Raw genomic sequence first — 23,854 nt, 5'->3', positions numbered from 1 at the left:
TTTCTCTCCCGTCTTGGTAGCTCGGTTTACGCCCCCCTATACGCATCTCATCTTCATTTGCCGTTTGCTCGCTCAGCAGAATCCCGACGGAGACGAGGGTGAAGGATCAACTACGGGCAGCAAACCACTGGTACATTTGCTAATCCACTGGAGGGAGGACTATCTAGGCATATTGCGTCGTCGAGGCTCTCACCAGCGCCCGGGTGATCGTCTTCCCCATCGCGATCACCGCGTCAGTGTTGACGGGAATCTCATGACCCTTGTTATGAACCCAGACTGATCGCTTGCCTTCCACACAGGCCGCCGTGATCGCCTCCGACGCCGGCGCGTTCTTGTCCGCCGACCCCCAGATATGCGCCGTCGGCAGATCCAGCATCCCCGCGTACGCGTCCCGCTGCAAGGGCACAATGCGACCGCCCACCAGCTCCTGGTAATTGTACACAGCCCACGGGTTGGAAAAGAAGACCCCGAACCTGAAGGGCAGTGGGCGTGCCTCCCGCTGCAACTTGAGCAGCCAGCTCAGGGCAACATTAGCCCCTTGGCTGAACCCCATGATGCCGTCATAAGGTCCTTCCGCGGCGATGTACCGTTCGAGGTGCTCCAGAGCTTGGAGGCATGATTCAGGTTCCTCGGGGTCACAATGCGCGAACGTTTGCTCTTCACCCATCACGAACTGATCCAGATCTGTTGTTGGGTGGTTAGGGTGGGTGAGGTTCAGTTAGGGCACTTAGGCCAGTTGGGGCAGGATGGCATGCGGCACACCTCGATCGGTTTCCCATGCGACCGCGCCGTTGACGAAGTCGTAGCTGTGGTCGTCTCCAAGTTCATAGCGCAGTGCGGCTGTTGATAGTGTCAGCGCCATTGGATTGGCTTGCAAGCTGCTAGCTAGATTCATACCAGTCTGCTGCTGGAAGATCTGTGTCGAAGAGTCAGGTCAGTACGTCTATGCCGGGCCGGGTCACACTCACTCGGGCATTGCTGCCTTGTCCGTGTAAACTAGCAAAGAACTTAGAATTAACCTCAAGACAGGAAGAGCCATTGGCTTGATCATGCATACCACAGGAAACGCATTTGCAAAATCGCTGTTGTTGAGACTCACGGAGGGATGGGTTGGCAGAAAACAGGTCAGTCCCTCGGTATGCCCCAGATAATCAACTTATAACGCGAAACAGCATCCCGCAAGTTTGATATGCCCAAACTGGGCCGAGGAATGCTGAGCAAAGCCAAAAAGAATCAGAGAGGAGAAGACGACGAGGGGCGCTTCCAAAAGGGGAGAAGAGCCCCTGCAAGGAGTCTATGCCGTATGCTCGAGGCTGAGACCCAACTCTTCGGCATAGCCGACGCCCCGCAATCACGCCGGGCTCATTATCTGTCAGATTACAGAATAGATTACTTATTACTGCAGTCTGAACCATTGTACCGGTACGGTATGTGCGGATGGCGTGAAAGTGGCGTTGCGCTCGGCAGCATTGACCTTTTGCTGCACGCCGAGCAACATCCTGCAGATAAGACCCACAATTCTCATTCTTGGGCGGAATTTACTCCTGCGAATCGCTTGCAGTTGAGCTGACAGGTCTCGGGAAAGTTGGCTGAAATCTGGCACCTAGTAAATTACCGGTGACTTTTCGATTGCGTCTTGCATCTTGCGCCTCAGTGCCCAGTCTCAAGCCCCAACCCCAACCCCAACCCCATCATGCAAGAGGCGATCTCATTCTTCCACTAGCCCCTTCAAGCAGCATGGAAAAGTGACGCCCAAGATGCTGTCAGTTCACTCAAAAGTAATAAAGGCGGTTCGTCGGTCGGTTGGAAGGCCATCCACCACGGTCCCTCCTCCCTAGAATAGACTTCTTGCTTTGGCCTCCCAAGGGCATCCCATTCACATCTACACCCTTCCTCCATCCATGGCGCAAACGGTAGAAGTAAAGCCTCCGACACCGCTGGCGATCGTCGGACTGTCCTTCAAACTGCCCCAGGATGCCGTCACCCCGGAGTCCTTCTGGCAGATGCTCGTGGAGCGACGATGCGCCTCGACCGACTTCCCGCCGGACCGACTGAACATCGACACGCACCACCGCGCAGACACCGATCGCCTGGACGCGCTGTCCATGCGCGGGGCGCATTTCCTGACGGAGGATCTCCGCCGCTTCGATGCGCCGTTCTTCTCCATCACCGCCGCCGAGGCCGAGGCGATGGAGCCGCCGCAGCGGTTGGTCCTCGAGACCGCGTTCCACGCGCTGGAAAACGCGGGGATCCCGTTGCAGCGCATTGCGAAGTCTCGAACCGCAGTATTTACGGGCTCGTCCGGCCATGACTGGCTGATGTCGCGGGCGAAGGATCCCCTGCACCAGCATAAATACGATATCACTGGGACGACGGGCAACATGCTCGCCAATCGCGTCAGTTGGTTCTTTGATCTGACGGGGCCCAGTGCGACCGTCGACACGGCCTGTTCGAGTAGTTTGATGGCGATCGACATGACATGTCAGTCGATCTGGAGCGGCCAGGCGACTATGGTTTGTTTGAAGCGCCCTGAACGGATGCAGGCTGTGTGCTAACATGATCAGGGCATGGCGATCGGAAGCAATCTCTTGCTGGCAGCTGAGGTCACGCAGATGATGGATAACCTGGGTCTGCTGTCGAAGGACAGTCGGTGCTTCAGTTTCGACGACCGTGCTAATGGGTACTCGCGCGGTGAAGGTGTGGGGGTGCTGGTTATCAAGACCGTGGAGGACGCTGTGCGCGACGGGGACGTCATTCGAGCAGTGATTCGATCCTCAGCCTCAAATCAGGACGGCAAGACGCCGGGCATCACCCAGCCCAGCGCGGAAATGCAGGCAGCGTTGATTCGCGAGACCTACATCAACGCAGGACTGGATATCGGGCAGACGCGGTATTTTGAAGCACACGGAACTGGTTGGCATTCACTATCCCCGGACTCTCGGTATGGTTTGAGCTGACAGCATATAGGCACCGCCGTGGGCGATCCCATCGAGACCAGGGCTATTGGTTCCGTTTTCCGACTGCAACGCTCGCCGGACGAGCCGTTGTACATGTGAGTTCGCTACATCTTGGTTGTCCGTCAATTCGGACTAATGTGATGTGATCCGCAGAGGATCTGTGAAGTCGAATATCGGCCACCTCGAGGGTGCAAGTGGTATCGCCGGGATGATAAAGGTCATTCTGGCGCTGGAGAAGGGCATCATTCCGCCAAACAGTGAGAACCTGCAGACCCTGAATCGGCGAATTGATGACGAGTTCTGGAATATCAAAGTAAAACCCCAATGCACCGTTGATTAGCGGCGAAGCATAAAGCTAACTGTCAAAGTTTCCTCAAGAAGCCCTACCGTGGCCAACGGGCGATGTGCGACGTGCTTCCATCAGCTCATTTGGCTATGGAGGCTCAAACACACATATTGTCCTAGATGACGCATATCACTACCTCCAACTCAACCAACTGGAAGGGAACCATAACACAATGCCACCGCTTGCCTCGGCTCGCACCAACGGTACGACTCAGAACGGGGTCCACCAACAAGTATCGAACGGCACCAATGGAGTTGCGAGGTCCTTGACTAATACGCCGAAGCTCCTCGTCTGGTCTGCGGCGGATGAAGCGGGTATCCCGCGCCTCGAGCAAAGTTGGAGTTCCTTCTTTTCCAAATCAGTCGAGGATCAGTATTCCTTCCTCAAGAGCCTATCACATACCCTGGCCTCACGAAGGACTCACCTACCGTGGCGAACCTTTGCCGTAGCTCGGCCATCGGACGACTTGAGAGCAGTGACTGAGCGTTTTTCCGGAGCTGTTCAGTCGCGGGAGTCTCCAAGCCTTGCCATGATCTTCTCGGGCGTGAGTACAGGTGTTTCCGGGTTGCTCATCACACCGCCGTGGTCGCTGACAATTCTGTAGCAAGGAGCGCAGTGGTATGGGATGGGACGCGAGCTACTCCACACGTATCCTGCATTCCGTCAAAGCATCGAAGAGGCCGGAGAATATCTCCGAAATCTAGGATGCGAATGGGATCCCGTTGGTATGCTGAGTGACATGTTCCACTCTCAAGCCTAGCTGTTGCTAATTGAATCCAGATGAACTCCAGCGAAACGAAAGCGAATCGAACGTGAATCGCACTGAGTACAGCCAGATTCTGTGCACAATTCTCCAAGTAGCTCTGGTGGACCTGCTGCGGTCGTTCAACATTGTACCCAAAGCCGTACTCGGCCACTCTTCTGGTGAGGTTGCCGCGGCGTGAGTATCCGTTCCATCAGCATGCAAGAATCCTGCTGATTATGGGCCAGATACTGTTCCCGCGCGATATCCCGCCGTTCGGCCTGGAAGGTCTCGTACTTCCGAGGCAATATGAGCAGTCGGCTGGAGAAAAGCGCACAGATGAAAGGGTCCATGTTGGCTGTCGCCCTCTCCGAAAAGGAGGTGTTGTCATACATTGAAGCAGTGAGCGCCGCGTTTGAGGTTCCACGACTGACCGTTGGCTGCATCAACAGTCCCAAGAGCGTGACCGTCTCTGGAGAAGGGGTGCAACTCGACGCACTCAAGGCTCGACTGGACCTGGATAAGGTCTTCTGTCGCAGGCTCAAGGTCAACTTGGCCTATCACTCCGTCCAGATGAAGGAAATCGCGGCCCAGTATCTGGAAGCTCTTGGCGAGCTGGAGGGTGACCCTTCAGAGCCGCACACCCAGCCTCAGATGGTCTCATCCATCACCGGTGACTGGATCGACCCCGACGAGCCGCGTCAGGCTTCTCACTGGGTTAGGAATATGATATCGCCGGTACGCTTCTCCGATGGACTCGCCAAGCTCTGCTCCGCCTCATCCAACTCTACGAATTCGCTGGACGGCAGCCACCGACGGAAATGCAAGATCGATCACCTTCTGGAAGTCGGGCCTCATTCAGTACTGCAAGGTGCCTGCAAGGATATCCTGAAAAACATCGGCAAGAGCCCTTCCATCAAATACCTGTCTTTGCTGGTGCGTAACATGTCCGCCGTGGATACCGCTTTTTCAGTGTTCGGTGATCTGTATACCGCAGGATATCCCATCGACTTGACCCTGGTCAACCAGGACGATTCAACATGCCGAGCTCTGCCAGATCTGCCTGAATATCCCTTCAACCACGAGAAAGTCTACTGGTACGAGAGCAAAATAAGTAAGGGTCACCGTCTGCGACGATTCGCTCGGAACGACCTCTTGGGGTTGGCGGATCAGAACCAGAACCCGCTGGACGCGCGGTGGAGGAATATCATCCGGGTGTCTGAAATGCCCTGGGTCCAGGATCACAAGGTACGGATTCCATCAATGGCTGCGACCAGGGGGTAATGCTGATATTTGCAAAGATTAATGGAACGATCCTCTACCCTGGAGCAGGGATGGTGGTCATGGCCATCGAGGCAGCCAAGCAGCTGGCGGATCCAAGCAGGCCGATCTCCGGCTTCAATGTCCGAGATGTCGCCTTCCACGCGGCCATTCGGGTGCCATCGGGGGCACAAGGCATTGAGACTGATTTTCATCTTCGGCCTGCCAAGAATATGGAGTCGAAACGGTCCGGCTGGTTTGACTTCAACGTCTGCACGTTCGAGAACGAGGCCTGGATCGATAACTGCACGGGCTCCGTTCAGATTGTCTATGGCGATAAGGAAGAGGAGATGGAGAAAGCGCTCGCAGTTGAGCTGCAGGCCGCTCAGCGGGACGCTTACTCGGCGGCAGCACAAACGTCAAAACTGACCATGAGGGGGGAGAAGTTGTATCATACCCTGGAGGATTCAGGCTATGGCTACGGTCCGGCTTTCCAACTGGTGCAAGAGCTCTCCCAGGGCAGAGCGGAGGCAGAGGTGACTGCGCTGGTCCAGAACTTCTCGACATCCTTGGGAGAGACGATCCACCCAACAACACTGGATGCCATCCTTCAAACAGCTATCTGGGCAGCAGTACCCTCGGAAACGGACAGGATCCCAACAGCGGTGCCGACCTACATTGAGACGTTATGGGTCGATAACCACGCGCTGTCATCCACGGTGCTCAAGGTCCATGGCACATGCTGCGAGGTGTCGCAATTCATTGGCCCATCTTCGAACATCGTTGTACTTGACGACAAGTTGCAAAAGACCTTAGTGTCCGTGACTGGGTTGCGTATGAACATCGTTGACACGCCAGGTCTCACTGACGGGGTCGATGAGTCTGCGGATAACCTCTGTCATCAAATTGAGTGGAAGCCAGACTTGATGTTGCTGAGCAATGCGGAGATTGCCGGTTTATGCGGTACTGTATCTGCTGATGCGGTCGACCACGAAAGCTTCTATAAAGACCTGGATATTGTGCTCGCAGCACGAGGGAAAGAAACGCTCTCTGCCTTGGTAGAGACAGGGTTCCAGCCAGCAGATCCGAAGCTCAAGAAGTACCACACCTGGCTGATCCACCACCAGCAAATGGTCTCGCGGGGTGTTGCCAGCCAAATGACCAACCCATCGTATATTGAGGAGGCCGAGAATCGAATTCTAGGCAGCAAACAGGGCTATATGTACGCCACAGTCGCTCGCAATCTAACAAAGCTCCTGACTGGGGAGCTGGATCCGTCCAGTCTGCTTGAAGGGGATATGCTGAAGGCAGCGTATCGGGAACATGTAAGTGGTTACCCTCTCACTTCACGAACCGTGCCTCTAACGAGTCAGGTCGCTGAATCGCACGGCATCCGGGGCCTGAGCAAATACCTTGATCTGCTGGCTCATCGCCTTCCCAAGATGAAGGTCCTGGAGTTAGGGGGAGATGCTGGAACTGTAACGGAAATTATTCTGGCTACATTGGGAGGGGATGCAAGTGACAGACGATACGCACACCTGGACTTCACTGATGTGTCGCCTGAAAGCATCGCTACAGCCAAGGATAGGTTCGCCTCGGAAGCCGAGCACATGGGGTTCAATGTGCTCGACATTGAACAAGACCCGGCCACGCAAGGTGTTGAGTGTGGCACGTATGATGTGGTCGTGGCCTCGATGGTATATCTCCCACCCTGAGTTGTTTCGGGCCCGCAACTGACAGTCATGCAGTTCTTTCATAAAACAGCAAATTTGCGAAAGGCATTGCAGAATGCGCGGAGGCTGCTCAAACCGTGAGTCCACATCTATCGCTATTTTGTTATGTCTGCTCACACGGCAAGTAGAGACGGCAAGCTAGTCCTGTACGAAGGAGTCGTTCCTGAGTGCCGGTTGACATTTGTGTCCAGTCTATTTGAGCAATGGTGGCAGGGTAAGCTCTTCGCAATGTCAGAAGAGTCGCAATACTAAGCAGCTACAGATTCGGAGCCTCATTGCAACTCGTCCCGGTACGTGGACGAAGGTCAATGGGATGAAATCCTCCGACAGGTTGGATATTCTGGGGTGGATGTCTCGTTACCCGACTTCGACAGCGAGCGTTCGCACGAATGCAGCTTGATGATTTCGACAGCGGTCGAAAACAAGCACGAAACGCGTGCTGTGACAGAGATCGAGGTAGTGTACGATTCTACGGAACCCGACCAGGAACACCTGGCACATGCCATTACCAAACAATGCGAGAGTATTGGATGCACGCAGGTTCGACGCGTCTCGCTCGAGGAAACCATCAGCCATCAAAAAGACACCGAATCGCTTCGAGTTTTTGTCATCGAGCTCCAGCGTCCGGTGTGGGCAGACATCCAACCTGAGCTGTATAAAAAGCTTCAGAGTTGTCTTTCATCGGCATCTCAGGTGCTGTGGGTCAACCAAGGAGGGGGTGTCTTGCCCACCATACCGCATTTCCGTCTAGTTGAAGGATTGTTCCGCGTCTTGATGGAAGAGGATAGCCGGCGCAATCTGCACCTTCTTTGCTTGGAGCCCGAAAAACCACTGAGCCAAGTGGCGCAGCATGTGGCGAATCTAGCTCGTTTTCTGACTTCGCCAGCTGCGAAGGGTGCAGATACAGAGTACATTGAACAAAGCGATATGCTTCACATCCCTCGTATCGTGACACCCGCGCAACTCAACGAAACGGTATCACGCAAAGCCAGCTCTCAGCAGCGCGCAGTGCAGAAGTTTGAGTGCCAAATCCCCTTGCAATTAGACGCTTCTTCGCCTGGACTGATCAGCGGCTTTCAGTTCCTGGAAAATGCCACAGCATACCGACAGCTCAAGCCAGATGAGATTGAGATACAGGTCAAGTGCGCAGGCGTGAACTTCCGCGACGTACTAATTGCTGTAGGCCAACTGAAGGCCACGCACACTGGCTCCGAGTGCTCGGGGATTGTCAGTCGAGTGGGCGACGCTGTCTCCAAATTCCGGGTCGGAGATGCAGTTGCTGCCCTCGGCGACGGATGTTTTGCCACCTCGATCCGGGTTCACGAGGATGGGCCCGTTGTGAAAATTCCCCCTGGCATCTCTTTCCCCGAGGCTGCAGCAATTCCGGTTAACTACGCCACCGCATACGTAGCTTTGCACAATGTTGCGCGCATCCAGGCCGGCGAAACGGTCTTGATCCATTCGGGAACTGGCGGCACCGGACAAGCGGCGATTCAAATCGCAAAGAACGCGGGGGCTACCATCTTTGCAACGGTCGGCTCTCAGAGCAAGAAGCAATTTCTCATCGACACTTATCAGATTCCAGAGACGCACATCTTCTCCAGTCGAACCACTTTGTTCGCGCAAGCCATTCAGCACCGCACGGGCGGCAAAGGGGTGGATATCATCCTAAACTCGCTGGCTGGGAAGAGTCTACTGGCTTCGTGGGAATGCATAGCGCCGTATGGCAGATTCCTTGAGATCGGCAAGCGGGACATACTATCTAATCAGAGACTTCCTATGTCTCAATTTCTTCGCAATGTCACCTACAGTGGCGTGGACCTCGCCGCCATGTCGGTGGAGAGACCCGAAATTTGTGCCGCTGCTCTTGACAAGATCTTCGCGTCCGTGCAGCAAGGAAAGCTGCACCCCTCGCAGCCCATCCGTCAACATGGAGTGGGGGAGATCGAGAAAGCTTTCCGAATCATGCAGGGCGGACAGCATGTCGGTAAAATGGTTTTGGAAATGCGCCCCGATGACGAAGTGATGGTGAGCTGCTTCCCGGGGTACCCTTTCTTTGGCTGCGACACTAACACTGTGCTAGACGATTTTGAATTCCAAGCCAACGTACTCTTTGGATCCCGACTCTACATTTGTCATCTGCGGAGGCTTGGGAGGACTGGGGAGCAACATTGCCCATTGGTTGGCGGATCGAGGTGCACGCCACCTCCTGTTGCTGTCACGCTCCGGAGGACAAAGCGAGAGAGGCCGTGTGCTCGTGGAGCAACTGCAAACACGAGGCGTCCAAGTCCTAGCCCCAGCCTGTGATGTTTCGGATGAAGTGCCGCTGCAAAACACCCTCCAGCTATGCAGGTCTCAGATGCCTCCAATCCGGGGATGTCTCAACGCGGCCATGGTGTTGCGAGTAAGCTTTCCCTATATCATATGGTGTCTCCCGATGCACGTTCTGACCCTGACCATGACAGGATGCGTTGTTCGAGAACATCTCTCATCAAGCGTGGCACGAGTCCCTCGCCCCCAAAGTGCAAGGGTCATGGAATCTTCACCGTCACCTTCCGCAAGGTATGGACTTCTTCATCATGTTGTCCTCCATTTCAGGGATCGTCGGGACCACGGGGCAGGCCAATTACGCGGCGGGCAACGCCTTCCAGGATGCGCTGGCACGTCATCGCGTGGCGCTTGGGGAGAAGGCAACTGCGCTGGATCTGGGAGTGTTCGACTTTGCCGGGGCGGTGGCTGAGGACGCGCAGCTGCGGGATATGTTGATCGCAAGTATGGGGTTGGAACCAGTGACTGAACCTCAACTCCACGCGCTCTTGGACTATTACTGTGATCCTCAGGTCAGTCTAGACAAGGCCTCAGACTGCCAAGTCACCGTGGGACTGTCTCCCAAGGCGACGCAGGCGATGTGGCTGAAGAAGCCAATGTTCGGGCATCTCACCGTCCACGAACGAACGGATGGCAGTGCGGGCGCAAGCGACTCGATCGCGAGCGCGTTGCAACGGGCGGAGTCGCTGGCCAGCGCTCATGCAGTGGCCAGGGAAGCTATCGCGGAGAAGCTATCGAAAGCGCTGTCGATTGCGGCGACGGACATTGATGCGAGCAAGCCGTTACATCAGTATGGGGTGGACTCGCTGGTGGCGGTCGAGCTGCGGAGCTGGTTTGCGAAGGAGTTGCAATCGGAGATGGCGGTATTCGACATCTTGGGTGGGGCCACGTTGACCTCGGTGGCCCAGATGGCTACTAGTAAGAGCAAGTTATATCAGGACTCGTGGTCGTAGAGGGAAGAAGAAAAAGATGATGATGATGATGAAGTTGTTATTGGTGGTGATGGTGGTGGTGGGCTTGAAGAAACAAAGGAAGCAAACAAGACAAGTGAAACAAACGAGACAAACAAAACAAATCGAGGCGCGACTGTGTCACTCCGCCCTAGTCCCGACTTGGCTAGAAGATAGATTGACGCCTCAGGCAGTAAAGTGTGAAGTACTCCGTACAGTACGAGTAAATGACCACGGTCGGAAATCATCCTTCCTTCCTATTCATCTTGCTTTAGTAATGAGATGGCTTCACTTAGTCTTATTGAGTCCTTCAATGGTAGCTAATGGCTTGGGCTCTTGTGCTCTACTCGGTGTTTTGCATGGCCTACCGCAGCGGAACATATTTATATCTCCCATCTTCTCAATAGTAGGAGCAGTGATTCACCAGTCGACAATCGCACTTCCCACTGCGCAAGGCCATATGATCACCTTATATATGATATATCTGACAGGATGATAGAAATGATTGAGATATACGCCGTAGACTTGTAGACCTGTGCACAGCAGAGCTCCCCAGCACACAATTCGCATACAACTCGCAATGGATCACATGATCTGATTCCCCATCCCCCATTTCTGCCGGTCTCTTCCGTTTCTCCATCCTCCATCCTTCATCGTCATCGTCTTCTCTCTCTCTCTCTCTCCACCCCCTCTTTCTTCCCCCCATGATAAGACACCCTCGTCTAAACTACTCCTTGCAGTGTTTTATCTGAGATTTCATCACTTATCTTCCCTGCCAAGAGCATCTCGAACCACGTGTGCTTGGCACCCCCAGAGCAAATCATGATAAGCACCGAACCAGCTGAGGAGATATCGGCAGTGCGGCACCAACCCACCCTCGTTATCTCGCTCTCACCCCCCCAGATACGTCAGGGATGATCCTACACAACTCCCATCCCGCCAATTCAACCTACCCCGCGCGGGGCTTACTCGCCTCTTGGCTCGACTGGCAAATTCAGGCGGAGACATTGATAACGGTCTCCCAGTGAGAAGTCCCGACACCGGGAGAATCAGTGACCCGCGGCCTCGCTTAGAGGAACCGAGACGAGGACTAAACTCCACACGGTCATGTCATGGCAAAGGCGCGCCTTAATCGCAGTCTGGCGATACAGGTCCGGTTTTGTTGTGTCACGGATTGAGAGGGACAAGCTCAACTGATAACGGGCGGTGGCAGCGAGCTCAAATCATGCCCCCGGAAGGCGTATAAAGCCCAGGCGCTGGGGTTGGGACAATCGCAATCGAGCAGCAGAGCACAACACCTCTCGCCATAGTTTGACCTGACACAGCGGAAGATGAAGAAGAGATATCTCAGACAATTGTTGCTAAGCTTAGCAGTCGCGGGCCTCAGTGATGCTGGGGTTGTGCGGACAGGGGTCGATTACGACCTCGTGCGATTCAGGGACTTAGTGGACGTCACCGCAGACTCCTTGCACAACATCCATCTGGATTTCCTCGACAATGAATTTGCAGGCACCCTGCGAGTCGTGTATGGAGACTGCAACCTCCGCGACCCCTCCCAGAGCCATCACGATATCACCAGCGTGTTTGTACAACGAGATGCCCGACCCGGGCGACTGGTCTGGATCACTCCGTCCGACGCTCCTCATTTACACTGCCTGCATGCATTCTCGGGGAATTCTCTGGTCGGTCGCTCTGCGCCCGTCTCAGTTGCCAAGCGCGTCGACAAACGAGAGAGCATCGCCGATGTGGCCGACATGGAGGGCCCCTGGTTTGATGGGGTCGCATACATGAAGTCTAAGACCGAGGACGCATCGCTGGTCGCCAAAGCTAAGAACACCTCGGTCGCTATCCTCGGAGGTGGCATGTCCGGCTTGATGACAAGCTTGCTCCTCGAGTCGGTCGGGATCCATGACTGGCACATCTTCGAGTCCTCCGGCAGGATCGGCGGCCGCATTCGCACCAAATACCTCAACAACACGCGCCCCGACCAATATCAGTATCAGGAGATGGGCCCGATGCGATTCCCTGTCAGCATTACCTATTCCGACACGAACGAGACACTTGAGATCATGGACCACCGGATGGTGTTTCAACTGGCCGGGGCTCTGAACCAGATGAACGTCGACGAGCCTGAGCTTCAGGTCAACTTCATTCCTTGGCACCAGAGCACCCCCAATGTGCCCGCCGACTCGGGAGGTGTCCGTCTCCCGGACGGCCGCATCCCCACCGCCGCAGACGTCGCCGCCAACTCATCCTTAGTCTACACGGCTGCCTCGTCAAACGCTACGGCTGTTGCCGATGCAAAAGCCGCCTATGACAATTATACGACGATCGACTCGCGCGAGACCATCGCTCAGATTGCCACGAACATGTACAAGATGCACCGCTGGGCTGTGGACAACAACATGTTTCACTGGTCGGAGGCCGGATACCTGCAATACGCTCTTGGATATAATGCCAACATCAGCGACTATGTTGCCGGAACCACCGACTCTCCCATCTGGGGGGACCTTTATGACGACGTGTACTTCGCCGCCACGGAATGGCGCACCATCGACAAGGGTCTCGAATCCCTGCCTCGCGCCTTTTACCCGCATGTCTCGGACCGACTGACCCTGAACCGCACGATCAGCGGACTCACGTATAATGAAACCTCCGGGAAGATCGGAGTCTCCTGGCGGGACGATCTGTTCGCAATGACGCCCACGACGAAGGAGTATGATTACGCCGTCGTGGCCGCGCCGTTCAGCAAAGTTCGACTTTGGGAACTGCCGCGGTACTCCTCGTTGCTCAGCCGCGCCATCTCAACGCTCAACTACGATCCGGCCTGTAAGATGGCGCTGCTCTACAAGACTCGCTTCTGGGAGCACCTGGATGAACCCATCTACGGTGGCTGCGGCTCGGTCGATGTGGCCGGGGTGGGTAGCGTTTGCTACCCGTCCTACAACCTCAACGGCACCGGGCCAGGCGTGATCCTGGCTTCGTATATCTCTGGCACGGAGGCGCGCTCCACTGCGGCGCTGAGCGAGGAAGAGCACGTTGCGCTTGTCCAGCGGACGATGGTGGAAGTTCACGGCGAGATCGCGGCAGAGCAATTCACTGGCATCTACGACCGCCAGTGTTGGGAGGTCGATCAGCACCAGGCGGGTGCATGGGCGGATCCGTTGGTCGGACAGCAGGAGTTGTACCTCCCAGCTTACTACCAGACGGAATTCAAGACGATCTTCATTGGAGAGCACACCAGTTATACTCATGCGTGGATCTTCTCTGCCCTGGACTCGGCTGTCCGTGGCACGACGCAATTGCTGCTGGATCTGGGACTGGTGGATGAGGCCAAGTCGATTGTGAATGAGTGGATGGGTCGGTGGATTAAGCTGTAAAGGCGGAGTATGCGCTTGTATGCACCAATGTATGCCCCAATGTATGCACCAATGTATGCTCACTTGATGTCAAGTCTCTCAGGACTATGCAACGAAGATATTAAAGATACTTTAAAACCATTATTCTGGCTCATACTGTAAATCGACTAGCGAAAGCCTCACAAGTGGCACTGGTGGGTGATACGAGAGCATCAGTCACGGTCATTCGAAGACCCACTTGAAAGCATATCTCGGACGCGACCCAGAGCTAACAGTACGTGACTTCCCCACATTCAAGCTGTAATTAGTATGTGTACTCCGTACCCTGACTGCATATGGCCTGCCTAGTCCAAGTCCAGATAAATGCCTCGATTGAGTCATAGATAGACTCTATCTGGTTTAGTAAGTCAACCACAGGTCCACAGCCTTATTAAATTACTAATGCTGTCTATCAGTTAGTTCTGTATTAGATACTAACTAAGGTACTAACTTAGTAGTTACTAGGCCATCTTATGGCCTCTCGCTATACATAAAATGCAACCAACCCGCCCAGTATTCTCCCGTTGACAACATTAACCCTAACAACAACAACAACAACAACCACTGTCCAACCTCACCTCCCACCACAATTATGCCTACCATTCGCAAAGTCACCATCTTCGGAGTACGTCTACGTCTCCACTCTCCATCTCTTCCTTCAGCCCCCAGATCACGATCACTGACCCCGCCCACAGGCATCCGGCAACTTTGGCGCCCCAATCACAGCAGCCTTACAACGCACCGAAACCTTCGCCATCACCATCATCACCCGCCCCGAGTCCACCTCTACATTTCCCCCGGGTCTCCCCATCATCCGGACCCCTTACACCCTCGCCGACCTGACCACCGCTCTGACCGGCCAAGACGCCGCCATCTGCGTCGTCGGGCCCGGGGGCATCCCCGCGCAAGCCACCATGGTCGAAGCTGCAGCAGCGGCGGGGGTGCAACGGTTCATCATCGACGATTTCGGCTGGGGCCACAATCCGCACAGCCTGCCGGAGTTCAGCGCCATCCACGCGCAGCGCCGCGTGGGGTGGGATCTTGCGCAACAAAAGGCACGGGAGAACCCCGGGTTCACGTTTACGGGGATCACGACGGGGAATCCGATTGATTGGGTACGGTTTACCCCCCTAATCCCAGAATGCTGGGTGGGAGGAGTAAGATGCTAACCTTGATGATTGTCTTTGGTGCGGTACAGGCTATGAAAAAATTCCCTATGATGGGCTTCGACATCGCCCGCGCGGCGGCTATCATCTACGACTCGGGCACGGAGAGGTTCTCCGGCACCACTCTGGCGGGGATCGGGCAGGCGGTGGTTGGGGTGCTCCTGCACCCGGAGGAGACGGCGAATCGCTTCGTCAAGGTTCTCTCGATTGTCACGAATCAGAATGAGCTGCTGGAGGCCTTTCAGCGCGCTAGTACGGGTCGGCAGTGGAGGGTGCAGCGCGACTCAGCGCAGCGGTTGATGGAGAGTGGGCACCGGAAATTTCAGGAGGGAAATGGTATGTGGAGGCTGGAGTTGGTGGTCGCGCAGATGTTCGACGAAGGGCAGGCCCGGTGTGTTGTGGCGCCTTCGTGGTCGGAATCGGACTCGCCCTTGTTGGGGGTGGTAGAAGAGAGTGCAGATGAGGTGGTGGCTAAGGTGCTGCAGGGGTAGATTTGAATGAATGAAAGAACAGGATGCTTTATGGGTCTGCATTTTTAAATGCTACGTAGTTTACTCCGTGCCTTGACCCATATGGTGCCTTGTCATCCCCCACCGTAACATCGATCGAACTTTAGAGTTCGTGCGAGACGAGCCCACGAATGAGACGTCGAGATACTGGAAGCCCTAGGGGATCTAGACTCTGGACGTGGGTGCGAGTGGAGGCCATTCATGGTGGCGTTCGCGCTAAGACGTCCTGGCCTGCCCTAAGTGGGCCAACCGTGGAGCTTTCATCTCCCGATTTTTGTATAGTACGTACGGAGTACGAAGGGGTGCGGGGTGCTGGGTGCTGGGTGCTGGGTCCTGTATTCAGTCTCAAGTTGAAATCACAGTCCCAGGGAAGGGACATAATGGCATTTATTCCATTGCACTGAATTATTCATCCGAACGGTGAAGGGCACATGGACGGAAGCCCTGGCACGATGCAAACAAACCCCGCCACCGTCGCCTCCACGATCTTTTACTGCAGCCTCGTCACTTCAAGTAGCTGAACATGAACCAGTAATATTTAGGGTCTTGGAGAGAGTCGATATATGTACCAATGCAACCCTCCGGATTGTGCAGCCACGCCGCTGCCCTGATAGCGTTACCTTCTTTGTCGAACTGGTCAATGAAGACCTCGTCGCCCTCTTGCACGTACACCGATTTGTTCCCCGCTTTGTTGCTGGTAAACTGGAAGGTGGTGGTTTAGCCCCACGCTGATTGCAGAAGGAGCTCCATAGCCTGTAGGACGAAGGTGAATGGATGTTGTTGACTTTGTCTCGGTGCGGGCACTTACAATGTCGGCTCCAAGACCTTTTCGCTAAACAGGAGGTCTCGAACATCAGACAGTTTAATTATATTCACATCCAGACTCTTGAACGAAATGCATGATTTCTCCTCGATGGCTCTGGTTTAATCACTGTACAAATAGACATGAAGGATCTGTTGTGGCTGGCTGGCAAGACCTGATAGAGGTCAGTACTTGCGAGGTCTGTCGAATCAATGGCCCAAGGTTAGCCAAGCGGAGAGATCGTACCGTCCAGGAGCTGCTCCACCGCCTTGCTGATATCAATCACAGTAGCTGCTGTGTCTTGCACGGCTTTTGTGGTTGGGCCTTGGACTGCGTCTTGGACTGGGTTCTTCAACAAAGAGCTCATCTTGGAGGGAAAGGCTTTGATGTGGCGGTTGCTTGCCCAGAACTGCCGACACGAGAAAAGTGTCATATGCAGGATCTTCGGGGTCCAAAAACACCGCACAGTGACTGAGGACTTGCTTGGAGGTGTCGACGGAGCCGCGATACGCCGCGAGACCCAGTATCTCGACCGTCTTCGATCTGTGGTCCTCACCGACAGCCGGCCAAATATTGGCGTGCCTTAGAGCCTGCCAGAACAGAGACAAATGCCCCAGCCTGCATGGCCGCTCTGGGGACAGGTTCACGGATAAAGTATTTCAACTTCCACCTGCAGTAGAGGAGCGCGTGTCGCTTTAATAGGAGCTTGCATGCTACCTTGTTTCCGGTCGTGAGCGCAGCATACAGCATGGTAAGTCCATGAAGTCCTCACCCCCACGATCCAATAGCTCAACCAAGAGTGTAAAACTGGTCTATGTCCACCTGGCTCTCAAGCATTTTCCGCAAAGACTCACAATTACATGTGTCCGCCATTCGCTGAAGACCCTGTGGGGAACATGTCTGGGCGAAATAGGAATAGAGGTATCAATTATGGGCGAGGTCATGGAACCGGCGATAGGTTTGCGCCAGGGCGTTGACGTCCGAGGCATATTCAAATCTGTCTAGAATCACAAGCAGCAGTTCTAAGACTCCGCATGGTTGATCTAGTCGTCGAGGCTGTTATGTGATCTCGGTTTACTGTACACTCTACCTTTCACTGGGGGCAACAACAAAGCTTCTATGTACTCACTATACAGGATGCTACTGCCCGTTCTTCCTCGATTAGCACTTTGATTGTTTCTTTTCTTCAAACTTCTCTTTCCTCTATTCTCTTCTGTCATGCCTCTGTATCCTCTTCATTGTTCACTGGGAATAAAGATCCTTTCATTAATTCATTACTGTTCTGCTCGTCTAAATACAGCAACCTTTGTTGGGACAACCCTTTGGGAAAGGGCTGATGCTTGTCTAAGACTTACTAAGACATTGCTGCCTCAGGCCACAGAAGATATCTTGATCATATGATGTGATAGCAAATCCAGCTACTTTACAAGGTATACAAGTAGCAACTACTCAGTACTCAGTATATCCATGTTCATCGTTAATTTCTCAGGCTCAATCCGAGTTCTAGTCGGGCTGTTGCGTTGCGAGGGAAATGGGGCCATGATACTGTCCAAACCAAGTAACTCATAGGGTGGATCTGTACTGTACCCGTAAGGTTGAATTGATAAGTATTTTATAAAATATTTTCGATCCTCCCCGCGGGGCATTGCCACAGCCACATCCATACTCCATATAGCACAAATCCTTCACCACTTGTCATACATCTTACCCATATCTATATTATATAGTTATCATACGACGTGGATGATAAGTGAGATCAAGTTACGGCTACTCAACGATGGCCAACCTCCCAACCCCAACCCTAGTCCTCATCCCCGGCTCCTGGCATCAACCCACCTGCTACAACCCCATCATCCAACTCCTCCAGGGCGAGTATCAGCTCAACTGCGTCTCCATAACCCTCCCCTCCACCACCGGCAACCCCAATGCAACCTTCAAGGATGACCTCGACGCCGCCCGCGCCGCTATCACCCACGAAACCGCCCAGGGCCGCAACGTGGTCGTTGTCGCCCACTCCTACGGGGGCATGGTCGGCAACAGCGCCATCAAGGGGTTTACCGGTAGGCAGTCCGACTCGCCGACCGCGGGGTCCGTGATCGGCCTCATCCTGATCGCCTCCGGATTCACCTTGACCGGACTGGCCTTCATGGACCCGTTCTTCGGCCACCCACCCCCGTCGTGGCGGGCGAACCGCGAGACCGGCTACGCGGAGCTGGTCACACCACCACGCGAGCTCTTCTACCACGACCTCCCGCGCGAGGAGGCGGAGGTGTGGGTGTCGCAGCTGACGACGCAGAGTCTGAAGGCCCTGTTCGAGGGCGGGGAGTTTGCCTATGCCGGGTGGCAGGACGTGCCCGTCTGGTACATCGGCACCGTCGAGGATCGCGGCCTGCCTGTGGTGGCGCAGCGCATGCAGGTGGGCATGGCGCGCGCGATGGGGGCGCGCGTCCAGCACCGCGAGCTGCCGACGAGCCATTCTCCGTTTCTCAGCCAGCCCGAGGCGACGGTCGCGATCATGCTGGAGGCTGTCGAGGCGTTCGCGGGGTTGTCAGTCACGGTCAGGGATACGGCGCCGTCCACGGCGCGTGGCGCCGTGATTGCCGTGCCCGGCGCTGCCTTGTGGCAGCCGGCCACCTGGTTCAAGTTCGGGCTTCCGCTCGCGTTCGGGCGTCTGGTGGGCCGGTGTATTCTTCTCTTTCGGTGGGGGAGGGGCTTCTGGCGGTCTCACTAGGGTTCCAGAGACGGGGATGTGACGGGCTTACGGTTGGAGAGAGGAAGTGTTGTAGCAGTCTGGGTTACGCACAGTACATACATTATCCATTATGAGCTAGCAACCGAGTATTAGTAGAATTTTTCGCCCCAGAAAGTCTGATCCAAAAATAGGAGCCGGAGCGGGAATCATAAAAGGACAAAAGTGTTAAAGGAGACAATCAACTGATCACGTTTGAACATCCTTCTCATGAGGCCACTTCCGAAACAGATCCCCCAACTGATCAATCGGCGCCGTCAACAGTCCGACGACCGTCTCAAATGGCGGCTTACTGGGGGCACTGGGATGCGCCCGCGACGGCATGAAGATCTTGGTCCGGTTGAACGACTTGGACAGGCTGATGCTGTCGTGATCGGACAGGACCTGCTCGAGATCGACCAGGTCGCTGTTCTCCTCTTCCCGCATCTGCGGACTCAACGCTTCCATCAGGCCCTTGATCGTGGGGATGAAAGTGGGGTTGGTCGGATCCAGGGTCTGGAATTTCTTCAGATGCTCTTTGACCTAGCCGGGCTGTCAATCATGGTCCATGGTCTCCGCGCACTCCGCGCACCAGCTGGCGGGGTACTCACGGCGTGATTCTGCTTGCGGCGTTTCTCGGCTGTCGCCGCCCCGGCCGAGAGGTGTTTCTCATAGGCAGGGTAGACGACGAGCTCTTTGCCGACGGTGTTGCGTGCCAGCGCCCAAGTGAAGAGATTCTGGAAGCGGATCTGCTCTTGTCGATCGGCCGAGCTCACGATGCGGCCATAGCAAGCTTGAATCTCATTATGGTCCTCTCTGACCGTGTCGACGATGTGGCCGGTCATGGTATCTGAGACAGGCCGTGGGAAGGTTGAAGTCAGACCATGTGGGATGGATGTACAGGAAGTACAGTCTGTTGAACGGTGAAGCGATGGAGACGCATTAATACGAGGAGCAAGTGGTGATGTCATCGAGGAGAGCCGGGTTTGGGTGCCTGAGGCATCGATCCCGAATCGACAAGGCTTGGTGCTTAATAAGCGGCTTAGTAAGCTGCTTTGGTGTTCATAGTTACTGTCATAATCTTCATGCTGGAAAGACAGCCACCTTCAAGCGCCGGAATTCCTGCATCCAGTTCCTTGGAGCTGACCGTGGCTCGGCCAGTGGCAAGTCAACCCGCCTCCAGACCTCTCGTAGCGCTTCCGTCGCAGTGACTGTCGTATTCCAGGGAATCTGCGCCGAGATGGCGTCGAGATGGGCGGCAACCCACTCTCGGTGATGGGGATCGGTGGCCTCCGCCCCGGCGACGAAAGACGACCAGATAGTGGACTTGAATAATGCGCTGGAGGGCGGAATTTGCGAGATATGGCCGATAACGGCCTGCACTAGTCCAGTCTGCCGCTCGGGTGTACAACCGCCGGGGGAGAAATTGGGCAGCATCCGTGAGAGGTAGAGAACCACGGCCGTCTTGTACGCGGATCCGATATGCAATCGCTTCGGGTAGTCATTGACTGGAGTCCAACACTGCATAGCGGTGGCCCATGCGGCTGGGTCAAACTGTTGAACGGACTCGTATAGCTCTTGGCAGGCGTCTCTGCTCGGGGTTTGGGAGTCTTCTTGTGTCTGAAATGCTAGGACAATACAGCTCGCTAGCTCGGCCGGACAAGAGAGGAAATGATTACCCTCGGCGAAAACCAGGGAGTCAAGCACCCTCACGGTAGGATCGTTGAGTGTAGACAGATGGTGGTGTCCTACGCTTGGGGAGAAGGTCGAGCCAAAGATACTCTGGCTATCGTTCCGATTAAGTGACCGTGCATGTTTGACGGAAAAGGTGAGGACTTACATGAGAATACTGGATATGACCCACTGGTCGAACAAATTTCCCCCATTTTCTGGTCTGCCCGCCAAGGAACGGATTGAAGGACCCATAAGACTGATCAGACGTACTGCTGAATCTAGATGCAGCTGCCATGTATCCCTGCCAGACTCGAGAAGATCGAAATTGGCCAGCAACATCGAGCACACCAGCACCTGCACACACGTTGTTGATTGGACTTGGCTGAGCATTGTCTGAAATCGGACCAGGGCACCCTGTTTCCACTGGAGTGCATCGACCAGGATGCTCTGCGCACGCTCCTTGGATGGAATGAGGTTATACCGATGATAGGCAGCCATGGCTATAATGACATGGAACATGGCGGGACAGGTCTGGGAGCGCCAGTAGAGTTCGCTGCACGGATTCCAAGTTTGCATGGGCAGGTGATAGATGACCAGATCCTCCCAGACACGGGAGTAGAAATGATTCAAGTAATGGCGAGCCTCGGAGCTGAGGTCCTGTAGGAAGGGATCCATCAGGGCTCTTTGCACATGGATACGCATTTCCGTGCTCCGGGACACGGGGGGTGTAGATGAAGGCTCGAAAGACTTCCCCATCATCTTCCCTCTACTCGCAATACCTTGCACCCAGGTGATCAGTTTGCCATAGCCAAGACATTCCACCCCGGATGTCTCGCACCGGTCACACTTTGGGGCTCGAAAGTCACATTTTACCCGACGCCGGCGACAGGTGTGGCATGCACTTGGCATGGGGGTATGTTGTGGGGCGAGTTCTGGGGTGTGGAAGGGGATTTTCACGTGTGATTTGTAGGGCATCCACGAGCTCCAGCCCTGGTCAGTCAGTTTGCTGCTTGATAAGGCTGGTTGGGTGAGAAAATGTGTGATGTTTTGGGAGGGATTCTCCCGATGAAAGTTCGAAAGTTCGAAGAGAGTTGTGCCACACAGCTTGAATCGATAACTTAATGAATGTTGCGGTGGGGGATCCCGAGTCCTGCGCCTTGGCTGCCTGATCCGGTTTAGTGTGCATGCCATGCGTATGTAGATTTATAGATCCATGATAACCCTACAGTCAGTCCTCCAAGGGCGGGCAAATTCAACCCTGAAACCTGAACAATGACTTTCTCCGGCCATTGCCTCTGCCGTGCAGTAACCTACATCGTCGACCCGGCCTCTCCTCTCGTGGTCTACTGCCACTGCGATGACTGTCAGCGCAACACCGGGTCCACATACGGTCAGTTCTGCTGCCATCATGGATCATAGCTATCCTTCTGATGACCTCCCTCCTGCAGCCCTAATCTTGACATTCCCCAAGGATACGGTGCATATCCATGGTCCGCTCCGCACCTTCACCAATGTGGGCAGCTCAGGCCTTGCCGTGCATCGCAGCTTCTGCGGGGTCTGTGGGAGCCCGATATCCGATGTTGCGGAGAGTGCGCCCGAGGAGATCTCCATCAAGGGTGGCTCACTGGAACCGGAGTGCAAGAGACGGTTGCAGCCGGTGAGCTTCTTCTTCTTCTTCTTCTTCCGTCACCCACTGATCGAAGACTGACTGACGTCGTATGAATACAGTCGGAAGAATTGTGGACGGCTAGTAAACTGTCCTTCTGTCAGGAACGGTTGCCACAGTCTCACTTGCATATGCCCGAATGATGGTATCTGTTGAGATCCGGCTGCAATTGGTGAGGATTCGCGTTCGTGCAAAGCAAGTGTGATTGCGTTCTTTGGAGTATTGAGGAGGCACTCCATTGGGTTTGTGATGGGTGTGTATGATGAGCCGAACTAGAGCGTTTTAGACCATCTTCCAACAAGCCAGTTTTTCTTCGTCACAATTGCTTAAGTCGATACAGGGATGCGTAGTCTTCGGGTGGGGTTTTGCTTCCGTCGAGAATAAGTGGATCTTGATATTGCCCTTGGATCCGTTTCAGATATTGTTTGGAGAGGGTCTTCCCTCCTGCTTGCACTCGCACGCTCTTGCCATGATGAGCTCGCAGTGCAAACGCGTGCATTACCGCATTGGCAGACATAGGCACTAGCGCCGACCTGCGAAGCTTCGAAAAGCTGGGTAAACAGTATAATTGGACTAAACTTTCAGAGTCTGTGAACTGCCTAACAACTGATCATACGCACATTCACACACACACCGTACTCGCAAGTTGTAACCGGCAATGTTATCATCTGTAGGGGTGATACCGTCCCGACGCAGATCTAGATGATCGAGTGGTCGGCCCAACATGACCATTATGTTTCCGAGCAGCTTCTCTGGCTCGCCTTTGTTTTCGTTTCGACTCCACAAAAGGCGGAAGCTCACATAGATAGATTCTTGCATCAAATCTTGGCCTACGAAATTGCCAATCGTGTCTACTTGTGGTGAAACATTCGGGGAGGCCAAGAGGCAGAGGGACTGAAAGCAGTGAGGCCCCGAGATGTGGGGCATGTGCTGGGGAGAAGTATCTTGTGCAGAATCCATCAATTGAGATACCAGAACCCCGTCCTCAATCCATCACCCTCGGCTTACGGAAGATCGAGAAGGGCTCAGAGCTTGAATGCTCGATTCAGAGGGCTGGAATTTCCAAGAATTTGTCTTTTTGTGGGCGTTGGTGGGGGAATAGGTGGGGGAGGGGGAGGTTGTGGGTGAACATACTGATGTTCCTTGACACATGGTACCCACTTTTCAGCACATTGTATCAAATGCTCCCTTTCACGGGCACTGTTGACATATATGTCGATCATTTTCGGATTGATGCGCTTCGTCCGCCGTAGACGGATCGACGCCAGGTGCGGTTCCAGCGATTGATAGAGAGCGAATTCGACTTTCCCCGAGATGGTGTTGGCATCCAGCCACACGTACAAGCCGAAGTTTGACGACAATCGAAGCCTCAAATCTTCCGCTGTGAAATTCACCGGATTGTGGTATCGAGGGGGTGTTGTAGGTGCTTGGTCATCCCATCGCTCTGTGCTTTGATATTCCGACGAGGTGGTCGACGAAGAGGCTCGAGGATCTTCGTCCACAATCGCTGGTCGGAATGCTGTCAAACCTTCTTGCGCTTCTGTCTTGATGAATGGAGAACCGGGTTCCTCCTCCTCCTCCTCCTCCTCCTCCTC

General features: G+C 54.6%; 9 protein-coding genes across 9 annotated transcripts; 5 read left to right on the top strand and 4 right to left on the bottom strand.

The window, feature by feature from the left end:
• Positions 1 to 163: 163 nt before the first annotated feature.
• BO95DRAFT_457285 (uncharacterized protein) lies at positions 164 to 1,071 on the bottom strand (the record flags this gene model as incomplete). Its single annotated transcript, XM_025588464.1, has 3 exons — positions 164 to 684; positions 763 to 881; positions 1,058 to 1,071. 3 exons carry the CDS (start codon positions 1,069 to 1,071, stop codon positions 164 to 166), a joined length of 654 nt encoding a protein of 217 aa, XP_025437077.1.
• An 830-nt stretch (positions 1,072 to 1,901) lies between these two features.
• Positions 1,902 to 10,319, top strand: BO95DRAFT_436541 (type I polyketide synthase; the record flags this gene model as incomplete). Its single annotated transcript, XM_025585241.1, has 14 exons — positions 1,902 to 2,513; positions 2,565 to 2,946; positions 2,968 to 3,052; positions 3,111 to 3,270; positions 3,326 to 3,847; positions 3,908 to 4,028; positions 4,084 to 4,243; positions 4,294 to 5,293; positions 5,347 to 7,002; positions 7,054 to 7,115; positions 7,167 to 7,252; positions 7,301 to 9,066; positions 9,122 to 9,442; positions 9,504 to 10,319. The coding sequence occupies 14 exons, from the start codon at positions 1,902 to 1,904 to the stop codon at positions 10,317 to 10,319; spliced, it is 7,749 nt and encodes a 2,582-aa protein (XP_025437076.1).
• A 1,076-nt stretch (positions 10,320 to 11,395) lies between these two features.
• Positions 11,396 to 14,040, top strand: BO95DRAFT_295797 (flavin monoamine oxidase family protein). Its single transcript, XM_025581745.1, has 3 exons — positions 11,396 to 13,713; positions 13,771 to 13,949; positions 14,024 to 14,040. The coding sequence occupies exon 1, from the start codon at positions 11,648 to 11,650 to the stop codon at positions 13,694 to 13,696; it is 2,049 nt and encodes a 682-aa protein (XP_025437075.1). The 5' UTR covers positions 11,396 to 11,647; the 3' UTR covers positions 13,697 to 13,713; positions 13,771 to 13,949; positions 14,024 to 14,040.
• BO95DRAFT_295798 (aromatic alcohol reductase) lies at positions 14,041 to 15,480 on the top strand. Its single transcript, XM_025581746.1, has 4 exons — positions 14,041 to 14,077; positions 14,131 to 14,339; positions 14,410 to 14,829; positions 14,913 to 15,480. Exons 2-4 carry the CDS (start codon positions 14,307 to 14,309, stop codon positions 15,369 to 15,371), a joined length of 912 nt encoding a protein of 303 aa, XP_025437074.1. The 5' UTR covers positions 14,041 to 14,077; positions 14,131 to 14,306; the 3' UTR covers positions 15,372 to 15,480.
• Positions 15,481 to 16,012: 532 nt separating this feature from the next.
• On the bottom strand, positions 16,013 to 16,917 carry BO95DRAFT_518599 (uncharacterized protein). The gene is made up of 2 exons (XM_025591979.1): positions 16,438 to 16,917; positions 16,013 to 16,366 (listed from the first exon to the last, which is right to left on the bottom strand). Exons 1-2 carry the CDS (start codon positions 16,622 to 16,624, stop codon positions 16,314 to 16,316), a joined length of 240 nt encoding a protein of 79 aa, XP_025437073.1. The 5' UTR covers positions 16,625 to 16,917; the 3' UTR covers positions 16,013 to 16,313.
• A 618-nt stretch (positions 16,918 to 17,535) lies between these two features.
• BO95DRAFT_295769 (alpha/beta hydrolase) lies at positions 17,536 to 19,184 on the top strand. The gene has a single exon (XM_025581744.1). The coding sequence runs from the start codon at positions 17,969 to 17,971 to the stop codon at positions 18,920 to 18,922; it is 954 nt and encodes a 317-aa protein (XP_025437072.1). The 5' UTR covers positions 17,536 to 17,968; the 3' UTR covers positions 18,923 to 19,184.
• BO95DRAFT_375248 (uncharacterized protein) lies at positions 19,130 to 19,764 on the bottom strand (the record flags this gene model as incomplete). The annotated part of the gene is made up of 2 exons (XM_025583137.1): positions 19,130 to 19,462; positions 19,531 to 19,764. The coding sequence occupies 2 exons, from the start codon at positions 19,762 to 19,764 to the stop codon at positions 19,130 to 19,132; spliced, it is 567 nt and encodes a 188-aa protein (XP_025437071.1).
• Positions 19,765 to 20,086: 322 nt separating this feature from the next.
• BO95DRAFT_321493 (Zn(II)2Cys6 transcription factor) lies at positions 20,087 to 21,493 on the bottom strand (the record flags this gene model as incomplete). Its single annotated transcript, XM_025581803.1, has 2 exons — positions 20,087 to 20,705; positions 20,760 to 21,493. Coding segments are annotated over 2 exons (1,353 nt in total), but the record flags the coding sequence as incomplete, so codon positions are not given.
• Positions 21,494 to 21,838: 345 nt separating this feature from the next.
• On the top strand, positions 21,839 to 22,575 carry BO95DRAFT_424434 (GFA family protein). Its single transcript, XM_025584673.1, has 3 exons — positions 21,839 to 21,983; positions 22,042 to 22,250; positions 22,322 to 22,575. Exons 1-3 carry the CDS (start codon positions 21,866 to 21,868, stop codon positions 22,400 to 22,402), a joined length of 408 nt encoding a protein of 135 aa, XP_025437069.1. The 5' UTR covers positions 21,839 to 21,865; the 3' UTR covers positions 22,403 to 22,575.
• The last annotated feature ends 1,279 nt before the right edge of the window (positions 22,576 to 23,854 follow it).

The sequence above is a fragment of the Aspergillus brunneoviolaceus genome (genome assembly GCF_003184695.1).
Source record: "Aspergillus brunneoviolaceus CBS 621.78 unplaced genomic scaffold BO95scaffold_97, whole genome shotgun sequence".
Classification (NCBI taxonomy): domain Eukaryota; kingdom Fungi; phylum Ascomycota; class Eurotiomycetes; order Eurotiales; family Aspergillaceae; genus Aspergillus; species Aspergillus brunneoviolaceus.
This window is presented reverse-complemented; position numbering and strand designations above follow the sequence as displayed.